The 12589-nt window shown below is 37.4% G+C and overlaps 1 protein-coding gene across 1 annotated transcript in view; it reads right to left on the bottom strand.

Moving 5' to 3' along the window:
* The window catches only part of LOC138261212 (cytochrome P450 3A21-like), a 184025-nt gene that overhangs the window by 98201 nt on the left and 73235 nt on the right, over positions 1-12589 (bottom strand). The window contains exons 6-7 of the mRNA XM_069209965.1: positions 9844-9932; positions 3425-3573 (exon numbers count right to left, since the gene is read on the bottom strand). Coding sequence (XP_069066066.1) covers positions 3425-3573; positions 9844-9932 — 238 coding nt within the window. The remainder of the gene's footprint in view (positions 1-3424; positions 3574-9843; positions 9933-12589) is intronic.

The following is a 12589-nucleotide window of genomic DNA, read 5'->3' as shown; positions in this document are numbered from 1 at the left end:
TCATTGTACTGTATTGTATGTAGTTCTTTTTCATGTTTTCAGTTATTATTTAATGCTAATCTCAAATAGAATAACCTTTCAAAAATGGTAGGTTATTATTATTTTTTTTTTTTAAAGTGATGGTTCTTGCAAGACGGCCATGGGAGCTGGTCGCACAATCCCCTGAGTGGACTCCGAGAAGGCTGTACTCTGTGTTTGGTTCTCGCGAACCACTTGCAAGATCATACATTTGAATTGAGTTAATAACAGTGTTTTCTTCTCATTCTCAACAAAGTAGGATATTAGAGATTTTGATTAACTTAGAAAATTTAATTATGTATTGTTCCTTACAAGATATAAAACAAAACCTTTTTTTGCGGTCATGCAAGATGTTCGCGAGACACTCGTGAGAGGTCCGGGAGAGGAAATACACCCCAAGGAAGTATTGTGATTTGTTCATATGGATGTCTTTATTTACAGAAAGAAGATTCCAACCTTTTTGCTATGCTTCCCTATTGGATTTTGGTGAAGGTAGACACTTCTGGCTTGCTCTCCATCACTTTTTAGCTTCCAACACAAAGATGTTGTCAGCAGATTCTGATGAGCAGCTGGGATCAGTTTCACTGACTTAGTCATCTTAGCTTCCCAAGGAATCCTTGGTGTGCCAGTTCTTCGACACGAGGCAAGGTGGCAAAAACGTTTCTGCAAAGTATGCCATCTGTAAACTTTGCAAGAAGAAGTTCAGCTGGGGGAGCAGAAATAATGAGTATAGTATAAGTACCCCAGGCATGTGGAGGCACCTCAGATCTATGCATCCATAACAATAGATGACAGGTGTGTGTTGCAGTGTGTGGGGAGGGATTACTCTCTCCAGTCATATGTCTCTCTCAGATGATAGGTGTGTGACGTAGAGTGTGTGGATGAACTGGCCTCTCCTTCCAAACCTCTCTGTGAGATGATGGGTGTGGATAGTAGGGTGGGCAGGACTGGCCTCTACTTTCAGACCTGTCTCTCAGATGATGGGTATGCACAGTAGTGTGTGGGGAGTGACTGCTCTCTCCTGTCAGACCTCTCTCTCATATGACGAGTGTGCATAGCAGCATGTGTGGATAGAGTGGCCTATGTTGTCAGTCATCTCTCTCGGATGACGGGTGTGTGTAGCTGGGTGTATGGATGGACTGGCCTCTACTTTCAGACCTCTCTCTCAGATGACAGGTGTGCATAGTAGTGTGTGTGAATAGACCGATATATAAATATATATATATATATATATATATATATATATATGTGCATGTGTGTGTGTATATATATATATATGTATATATGTATATATATAGATATATATCTATCTATCTATCTATCTACAAATAGATAGATAGATAGATAGATAGATAGATAGATAGATAGATAGATAGATAGATGGATAGATATATACTGAGTTATGGTTATGACTCAAATAAGGAAACCACTGTAATTCACCAGTTAGGGTATGAAACGTATGCCATGGACTTGCATCGCCTTCCATACTTAACTCTTCCTTCATTACCCTTTTTCTACTGCCACTTGCAAATGAGTGTTTTGTGCATGACAGTTGATTGAGTTATGCCACGCCTTGAAAGCTTTGGATTCCATAAGGGTCGAATTTCTGTGGTTTTGCATGCTTGAGCGAAAACCATAGTTCAGTTTTAAACTATGGTAATATGATAAATGTGAGACTTTGATGGTAAAATACATTTTTGGAACAATGATGCAAACCACTAGTGTTTGAGCCTGTGCAATTGTATCTCAGGCTGAACCATTGTGTCCAAGAATAATTAGGAGTGCAAGTCAGCATTTAATGCTCAAAATAGGTGTGCATTCTTGATTTCCTGGAAGAAAACACACAGGAATATATCTGTGACTCAGAAGTGACAACTTACAGTCTTAGTTAATTACCATCAAGAAAACACTCCTGGGTGCTACCATTTTAGAGCTGAGTCTTGGTAAATGCCACAAATGTTATAATAGAGTAATTACATTAGTAGGATCGGATGAGTCTTTTTTAGGCAGGACAAGCCCGACCAAAGTCTTCACTCTGTCCTTTCTCTCGAACTATCCTTTGAGCCTTGCCTTGTTTTCCATCAATTTTGCTCTCAGGTGTTTCCCACCTCTGAGTTTCTGAAGAGCTATGTGAAGGTTTCTGCATACTGGGATATCTGTGTTCTATGCTGTTTTCACAAAACATCTGGCATAATACCTGCAGATTGAATTTCAGAAACTCCAAATTTGACAAAAAACTCATGGCAGTTAGAAGTTGGTTCAGAGCACTTTGCCCAGACCCAAAAGAGGGCACTCACAGCTTGTGCAAATGTAGGCCACAGTCGATTATTTAATTGCCCTTTGTACCAGTGTAAAACATAAAGATCAAGTAAGGCGGAGCCAATCAAAATTGTGTTAGCAGATCTCCATAAATAACTATCTTTTGGGTCCCATGCTGGACAGTTAGCTAGGCTAGCTCAAACACAAGTCAGGTTATTGATGCCAATTTCTGTGTTAAGACAGAAGTCTGAAGGCCTATGGTCCAGTGCCCCAGAACTTACCAGATGATTTCCGACTGATATGTCTAGAACCTAAGGAATGATGCTATTCGTATAGACATAGAGTTTATGGACAAAGGGTAGAGACTATAGCTCAAGTACAAACAATACTTGTGTCACTCTGAGATTTTACAAACAATCTTCTTGAAGAAGACAATTAAAATGTTGATAACATATGTTCTGAACCCAAAGCCATAATAGAAATTCAGGAAGCACTAAGAGATGCATTTAAAATGCCCACATCCTTTTTGATATTATGTGTGATAACACCTGCAAAATGAGGACTAATGTACCCTAATGTTTACTCTAGATTTATCTAAAAACAATTATTTGTCCACCTATCAATCTATTGACATGTTTGTTAGAAATGCCTGCCACATGATGACACTCTTACCCACACCCAGCATTGACTCTGTCTCCAATAAGCTATTAAATTTCAGCAAGGACACGGTGTAAATGACTATGCAAGAGATACTGGACTGGAATGAGGAGTCATATTAGAAGTCATGTGGAGGGCTTGCCTAGGAGATATCTACTTTTGGTACTAGTCAGGAATTAGTGCCTGGTATTATAATAATTTTAAGGAATATATGTTTTGTAGTCAAAAGCACCTTGATGTTTTAGGTTATGCAAAGGTGGAATGCCCCTGTAACATCCAAGACTAAAAATGCCAGAGTCATCTAATTTGAAGGCAGTATTTGCATGTACTGTATGACCAATCACAACTTTAGATAAATGATAAACGATAAATGATAAATGAAAAGGAAAATCATGCAAGAATAACAGCACATGCTGGAATCAAAATAGATTTTAAGTGAAGTTATATCTAAGATGCTTTTTAACGGTACAAAGTGTCTCAGTATTCTTACCTATGATAATTAACAATGGGTTCATGAACCTGAAATTAAAGAGTCTCCTTCCATTAGTAACAAAGGGATCTTTCGGGTTGTTCATAGAGTCAATGCTCACACCGAACGAGGTGCTGATGACCACATCAGTACTGTAGGAGGCAAACGTTCTGAGCAGAAATGAAATTAAATTGGAGTTATTTATTGTGTAGCTCAAATCCAAATTCTAGAGCAAAATCATCAATATCTTCTAGCCAATCAATAATTGTAAGTGATATGTAATGAGTACGAATGCCTGAATATGTTAAACTATCTCACTTTCCCATCCATAAGCGACAAAGGGAAATCTATACAACTGTACAGCATCTAAATCTGGATACCAGAGAAATTGGTAAACTGAGATCTATTATTACAGTGATTTTATAAGTTTTTCTTCATTAGCAAGGAAATATTTTCAAGATTTTTTTGTGGCAATTCAAATCCTGTGCAGCATGAGTCGGCATACAATCGACAGACACGCAAATTTCAATAGCAATCTGGAATAATAAAAAAGCTCTATTTTCTCTATAGATATCTGGAGCATTATCATCATGAAATACCAAATTCAACTTTATTAAATATCTTTCCTTGAACTGTTTGATTAATCACATTTGCTCATAGTTTTACTAAGATGCAGCACCTTCAACTCACATCTTTCTGCACAGAAATACCTTTGCCAAAAGGAGGAAGTTGACAGCATATGATTTTAGTTCCCCCAGAGTGGGTCAGAATAAGAGTGGAATTTTCAGCACCTGCTAAATGCCTCTACACCAGTGTGTGGTATTTACCAGCTGCTGTAAATACCTCTTATTCTGAGTTTTTGTGGGAACATGTAGTTATGAACTGCAGGATTGGTTGTTTACCATAACAAATTCCACATGTTCCACTTTGTTACAGCCCTTTTCCTCTGATAAATTTCAGCGGGTATTAACTTCTGCAATTTATCAGGTGAATATTGTGGAAGGTATGGTTTACTGCAAAACTTGAATTTTAATCCCTTTGCACGCTGTCCTTAGTCTTTTTGATGAAGCCATCGTTCCCTTACATATTCACCCATCATTTTGACCATACCCACAATCTTCCTTTAAGCATCCCAGACTCACCCACGCCCGTTTTCAACCATATATAGCACATTCTTTTAAATCCCACATTTTTGCAAGTGGTTTCAAGAACAAAGACTCATCATGCACCCACACTACCAAACCATCTTTGCTAACCACGCAAATCCAAAGCAAGTCCTTCCTCTTTCAAGGAATGTATACCCTAAATCATGCTCCACAGATCTTTGAAATCCATCAGTGTTGACATCCCATTATTCTTGCACTGTCAGCCTCTTAGAACCCGTAATGTTACATCATTCCCCAAGCACTGTTAGTATCTAAAGGGCTCATCACATCCCACAGGTCTTTACACCAACTACACCAGAGAAATCCATTTCTCTTGCCTTTTTAGTTCACACAAACAATTAACTTATTCAACTTCTCGTAATGCTGTAAAGAATCCCACATTCTTTTAACACCATTACTGAGTTCTACAATTGTCAGCATCTATTCAACCACAAAATCACGAAAGATGGTTGCTAGTCAATTACAGGAGTTTGTGGATGAACAGAAATTGCTTCATGAAATGCACCCAAGGTTTTGACTATCAAGAAGCAATGATCCCAGATTAACTGACCTAAATGAATAACTTTTACAGTGTAGAGAAAAACAGACTAGAAGCGCTAACAGTCCTGCTCATGCTACTTGCAATGTGCACCAAAACATACTCTATGAATTAATACAAAAATGGAGATGATGTTCAATATTCCTTACTCTAACTCCAGTGGGAAGTAATATAAAGCCTGTTTTGGACACCATGAAAAAAAGGTTTTGTATTATGTCAGAGTAGAAAACAAATGCTACCAAGAAATAGGTTCTATTGATAACCTTTGAACCACCCGATCTTACCCTGGAATAACAAGCATGGCAACCACCAACACAATCGAGCCCATATTTATACTTTATTAGTGCCGCAATTGCCACTTTTTGATGCAAAAACGGCACAAACTCACAAAATACAATTGTATTTTGCAAGTTTGCTCCACTTTTGCGTCACAAATTGACGCAAATGCACGCTAAAAAAGTATAAATATGGGCCTCAGTTTTTTAGGAGTACTATTTTGTGCATCATTAGAAGATATTTGTAGTTGATTATGCTTGACTATTTGTTGATATATAGCAAAATTTAAATAAGAGGTGTTGCCATTTCCCTCTCTTGATAATAGGTAGGATTAATATAATCAAAATGGTTACCTACCTTAGTATCTATTCCTTTTTCATACACTGCCAAGTTATTTAAAAATGTTTCTTAAAAGAATCAATGGGATAATAACATCATTCTTATGGGGATTCAAAGGACCCAGAGTTGCAAGGAAATAAAGTATGTGTACCCTTGGAGAAGAGAGATGGGCTCTTCCCACTTAGCAGCCATATCACAGATGCTTCAATGAGCCGTGATTAAGGTGAAAAATTGGCAATATTGTATGATTCTATTGAAGAAAATGACAGGAAAATATGGTTTAAATGGTTTTGTAAATTCTTAAAAGTCAAACAATATAAAACCATTACGTTTCAAGGTCTCAGAGACCTTTGTGAGATGTATGCATTATTTATTAGATGATCATAAATAGTAAGCAGGAATGTCTACTATTTTGGAACAATCCGGAACTCCCTGAAAACTGCCTAGTCTAATATTTTAAAGGGCCGATAAAGGTTTATAGAAACTTAAACAATTGAGGAATCATAAAAGGTTTAGGGCACTAAAGGAAGTTAGACAAAAAAATCAATATTCAATTAAAAAGAAGTATTTGCAGCTGAGAATTACATTTCAGTCGCACAGCTTGCACAATGGTGAGACATTTTTTAGTGAGATGTTACACCTTCCCGCCTATGAAGGCAGCACAGCAAAAGTTTATGACAATTTGTAACTTAAGAAAATTAAATAATGATAAAATTAGAACAACCTGGGAATTAGATTTAGGTTTTCAGTTCTCAGAGCAGAATTGGGGTGGCTAAATTCAGATGTCCACCTACCTTTCAGGTCTGATCTCCAGCACATACTGTATTTTGCAATATATAAGTTGTATTTAACTCTAGCTTGCATTAATACATATACAGAATCAATATCAGCTACATATAAGAGATGCATTAACGCAATTCGGAACTGGAAACATATGCTGGGGACTGTAGCAAAATGATAAACCTTCAAAAACCTGTGATTAAATGACTGGATTAAATAGTAGAACAACCCTTATCACTAGATTCCCGCATATGGGAGCTGGACTGGCAAAGATTGTTTAAAAGAAAGGAAAAAATGAATATGACATTGCATTTCACATCATTACCTTTTTAAGTGTTTTTATTAGTTTCGTGAAATTGTTACCTCAAATAAGGTTGCATATTGAAGAGATACATGTGACATTACCAGCAACCATAAGAAAAGAAATAGTAACATTACAACACATCAATGGGTTGTGCATCTCAATTATCATTTAGTGTATTTGTGGGTACACCCAGAGGGGCGAGGGTAGCACTGGGCTACACATGAAGGTATGGATTACTGAAAGGAATGAATAAGGAGCCTATTACAAAGACCCTATTGCCTTCCATTTCTTTAGTCAGGTGCATCCTCTTGGGTACCTGAAGGGTTAACCAGTCCACTGCAGGGATTGTTATTCCTATGCAGCAGTATTTCACGGAAGAAAGTCAGGAGGTTCTCACGTGTTTATGTATGCTCTTGTTTACCCAGATTTTTGCGATTGCCCGCTCTGATGACGTCTAATGTAATCCCTTCCAAATGAATTGTCAGCTCCATCCATTTCTGTACTCTTGGTAACTACCAAGGTATCAAAGCAGTGACAATTGCCTTTTTATCGAGAGGTAGAGATAAGTATATATGGTTATTTTGCATTTTCCTCTTTTTGGGATGTATGTACAGTCCCAAGAGGCAGCATTTTTGTTTGATTAATCCTGTTCTGTCAGTAACCTGTACTAATTTTCCCATCACCTCTCCCCAGTAGGTATTCCACATCACTGGCTGCCAGATCATTAATTGCGCAAAAATGGAAATCTAAAGATGCCCCCTCGTTTGAAATCAAAAGGACATTCCTTTTTGAAGAGTCATGCCATAAAGGCAGTAGATTATGTAATTGATTTGTGAAGCAGTGGGGTAGCCTCAAAGAATGGCTTGCAGAACAAACTGTTGTTCATGAACAAGTCGATTTTGTTTCTGTTTGTATATACTATATGATCCCTCAAAAAATATTTCAAATTAAGATTTTGTTCTAATGACATGTTAAAAAATGATTCACTTCCTAATATATATATTTTTTTTAAATAATGACTACAGTACCAGATTAAAATGAGATCATCCTTCCAAAATTATTATGACTCTTTCACACTACATTGCACCAGGCACAGTACAGCAGGCTCTTGCCTATAGCCAATGCCTTTTCATCATAGACATTTGGCTTCCCACAAGCCTAATACAATATCACAGCTTCCAAGCCCAAATTGATAATAATGAAAGATGCATGCTTCTGCAACCATATAGAACTGGAGTAAAAACCCAAAATCATAGACTGCTTTTAACATAATTATTACTGAAGAAAAACATCTTTCCTCTCCCTCAACCACTTTTAAGCAAATCACCAAAGACAATCCTACTGTCCACCTGAGCCCAATAGCTAGATCTGACAGGTTGGTTTGGTCAGAAGATTTGGAACTAGTTTGAGTGATGCAGATGCTGCACACCATACTATACACAAACGGACAAAAGCAGGCTTCCTCCTACACTCATCACAGTTCATCACTGTGCATAGAAATATGGGAGTGTTCTATGTCATGGTTGCTTGAAAGTCTCACATTCTCCTTTGAATCAAGGACAGGGCAATTGGCTCTGCTAGGTGTGCTAAAAAACAAAGAATAGACTGAATCTATGGTAATCTTAGGAATATAGCACTACCCAGAATCCCTCTCACTGTTAATGTAAGTAAGACCCAAGGCTCCTTGAGTCATCCTGACCTAGATGTACTGAATTATCTATGTGAGAAATTCACCACAGGCTTAGTGGTGGGCCTAAAGTATTCAAACAGATGCCACTATTTCGGATGCTCCTGTCACTGACTGGTGAGTGGCTCCAAGTAAAAAGGTGAATGACTAATTGAGGTGACCGAGTAAGACTGGGTTGAATCTAGGAGAGCTTGGTATTAGCGCAGTGTTGGGAAGTGAGGTTTGCTTATCCAGAGGTGAGATGGATTCTAGTTGCCCCAGAAGCTCTGACATCTTCAGGAAACTGCATACCTGCATGTAGCAGGGTAAGCACCCAGATGGGACATTGTTTTACTGATGTTCAGTTTATAGGAGTAAGATCAGTATCAAATCCCCCTGTGGATGCTGAGATTGCATTTTCACCCAGACTGTCCAAATTGATATGAATTAGGATGCTTAGGAAGTTTACTGCTAGCATGTCCAAACTGGCAGAAGGCTAGGAATGGCCCCTATTACGTAAGAACCATGGAGAGGTTGAATTTCCCACTAAAGGGCAAAGAGTGGTGTTTACCTTGACCTGTGTACACAGACCCACTATTCAGAGAACCCTTTTCACTGCAATATGTGCCCCATCAGTGATAAATGAGAAACTAATGAAAAGTATGAAGTAGCACACTTTGCTTGCTCCAGGAAGAGAGAGTACTTCAGAGGTTCAGGCAGGCACGACTTCAACCACTGACACCAGATTTAGAAAGTAAAATGAGGAAGTTTTAAGGTAGTCTCTCTGCTGAAGAATTGGGCTAGACGTTTTTTTGAATAGTTTTAATCATGTTAATTAGACAAATGAAATAGTGTACAGCAACTCAAAGTGTAGAGCAATTTTTCAGGGAGAGCATAGGCTAACACCAATATGTGTAGCTGGAGTCAAGGCAGACAAATAGAAACAAACATAAGATAAATAGTGGTATGGCTCACCAGGTTGATCCCTTGTGCATCTGTAAATGCTTCACTAAAGGGACTGATAATCCAAGATTGTGAGTAAGGAGTCACATTTGTGCCCCTAGGTCATAAGGATAGGCACACAAATTATTTTGTGAATCAAGCCTCAGATAAGTTAGATGAAGTCACATAATTTCCCATCTTTACAAACTCAAGTATCCAAAATACAAACCTCAATAGGGCTCCCAGTCTTACATCTCAATATTTCCCACACACTTTCGAATCTTTTAGGATCATCATCATTTGTCACTCTATTGTAAACCTTTCTATTCACAACACTGTTATAAATTACACATTTTCTCTGACAACGCTCGACATTTTACGGCACCCCTGCAACAACAATTTCCTAATTTTCTTTGATTTCCTACTTACTGTTTCATATCTAAGGGTTCATCTTGTTCTGTTTTTTTCTGTAAATTTCTTACCAAGGTTTCTCCTAAATCCTTCATAATTGGAAACATCTGAAAATCAAGAAAAAAAATTCAAGATATACAAACTATGTTGGATACACATGTTCTAAATACCAGAAATTTCTGACTTTCCTTTGAGTAACAGACACTTTATCTTGGACAACGACGTATCAGAGCTGGACAAGAAACAGCTGATCTGGAAACCCAGGGACAAAGGAAGAGTGCACAGAGGTAAATGTGTGTTTATTAGGGCCAGAATTTACTAATATTTTATTCAAGACCAAAGTTGTTGCTGTGCCTTGAGCCGAATGGAGAGAGAAAGAATGTGCCATATCTGTTATCAGTACTAAACCTGTCTTTTATGACTTTTCCCACTTTGCATGTGTGCTATTCAATGTAGCACACATGCAAAGATGAAAACTTGCACCTTGTTATGCCTGCCTCAGGGAGACGTAAGGATTTGGCTCAAATTACTGTCTATGAATGTTAGTAAATAAGAATTTGTACCAAAACCCATAGGTGGCTGCCTCTTTTTAGTATTCGAAAAGTACCTTCTGAAAATGAACAGGAACACAGGTTTCCGAGTTTTTATTTGAGGTTTTGGTGCATACAGAGCTGACAACATGTAGGATCAACACTGTGCACCTAAATGAGGGAAAAAACAGTGTTTAGGGCTCAATGTACAAAACTAGTTTGTGCTGGAAAACCAGAGGCTCTGAGACAGCAGAAAAGTGTTCGGATATATCTAAAAAAGTTACTCTGTGAGTTGGAAAAGTGTTTGACTTGCAAATTAACATTTGCGACCCTGTCAAAATCACAACTAGGCGGCACAGTGCAGTTCGCATCCTCCTCCAGTTAGTCATTCAAAATGCTATTTAGCAAGGGTTTTACAGCTGCAACCTGATGGAACAGATACCCAACCAATGGTACAGATACCCAGGCCCCGAGAAGGGGTGGTAACTGATTTTCAAAGGGCAAGTTGTCTCTGTTTGACACCTTTCCCTTTGAGAATCCTGCTGAGTTGCCTCCGAATGAGCAGAGAGTGTTCAATGGGACCATGGCATGCTACCCAAGTTATCTCACATTGCAATCAACATGTATTTTTAAAAAAGCCCCTGCTTTTTTATTGTCATTGGAATTGTATTTATATACCGCTTACTACCCCAAAGCGCCTTTCGGCAAGTAGCATGCTACTCTGGATCCCTAGAGGAAATAGCTGTGGATTAGTATAGGGAAATATAAGTACAGTATTAGTATTAATATGATTTAGTTTGAGCAGAGGAGATGTGAGTTTGTTAGTTGGATCGACTAGAGTAATGGAGGGATAGAGGAAGGAAGAATCCAGAAGTGGTAATTAGGAGTTTATAGTAAGAGGATGAGGCTTGTGATGAGTAAAGGAGAGATGGAGGAGGGAAGGGTTTGTGGAAAGGGGCTGGGGGGTCATAGTAGCAGGAGGGTTTTGGATGAGTCAAAAGTGAGATAAATGAGGGAGAATTTAATAGGGTTGTTTGGGAGATCGTAGTAGTGAACTGAGGTTTGGGGTGAGCTAGATGCAGTAGAGGAGGGAAAGAGTTTAGGCTGGGTTATTTTGGAGATGAAAGTAGTAGAATGGGTTTGGGATAAGTCAGAGTGGGAATAGAAGATAACTCGATAGAGACATAGGGTGATGGGAGACAGAGTAAAACTTATGAGAGAGTAAAATGTATATATTTGTTATTTATTTATTATTTTATTTATATGTTTTTTAAACTTAATTATTTATATTTTTAATGTTATTTATAGATTTAATTGTATTTATTTTTATTTATTTGTTTCTCTAGTACAGTAGGACTAGAGAAATAAATAAATCGATATGTAAACACTTAGTAAGGATATACATGTGCAAGGAATGTAATAATGGGTATAATAATATGAGAAGTAAAATAATATTGTATAAACACAGACTTTCAAGATTTGTAATATTTGATGTTAATTAATAAGCGTACTTTTCTAACATTAATTTACCTTTCCTTTATTTTTTAATAGCGAAATGCTTGGTGTTAAATGGTTAAGATAACATTTCCTCATTGTGATATAAACAAGAAAGTAGGAATTCATAAGTATCTAATATAACAACTTATCTAGGAGCTACACAATGACCTATGAACATGTTAAGCATAGAATAATACACACATATATAGATATACACACACACACACACATATATCTATATATATATATATATATATATATATATATATACACACACACACACATGTACACTCACGGATACATACATATATATTTAACTGTGAGTAAATGTACATTTGTTAAACAGGCTTAAAGAGTATGTGTATAATTTATTATTATAAAATAGGAACTATACATATGTCTTAAAAGCTATACATATCTAGAATATACACATAATCAAGAAAGGACACTTTAGGAAAAAAATTCTCTTGAAAAGCAGGTAAAGAGGTCTACTGTCTCTCTCAGGCATCCATCCCTGTATTCGCATGCAATCTCGTGGGAAGAGGGGTCGAAAAATGCATCCTACCTAATTAATATTCATTAGGCAGGCAACGGTTTTGCTACCTCCTGAAATTTTACATTTTGCTATGCAACTGATTAAAACATCAATAGCTTTGCAAAGTGAAGCCATGTCATGTCAACTTTATTGTTTAGTTAGTAAAAACCATAACACATATTTTAACAAATCATCATAAAAA

Source organism: Pleurodeles waltl, chromosome 10, assembly GCF_031143425.1.
Source record: "Pleurodeles waltl isolate 20211129_DDA chromosome 10, aPleWal1.hap1.20221129, whole genome shotgun sequence".
In the NCBI taxonomy this organism is placed as follows: Eukaryota; Metazoa; Chordata; class Amphibia; order Caudata; family Salamandridae; genus Pleurodeles; species Pleurodeles waltl.
The sequence above is the reverse complement of the archived record's forward strand: the minus strand, read 5'-3'. Positions and strand labels throughout refer to the sequence as shown.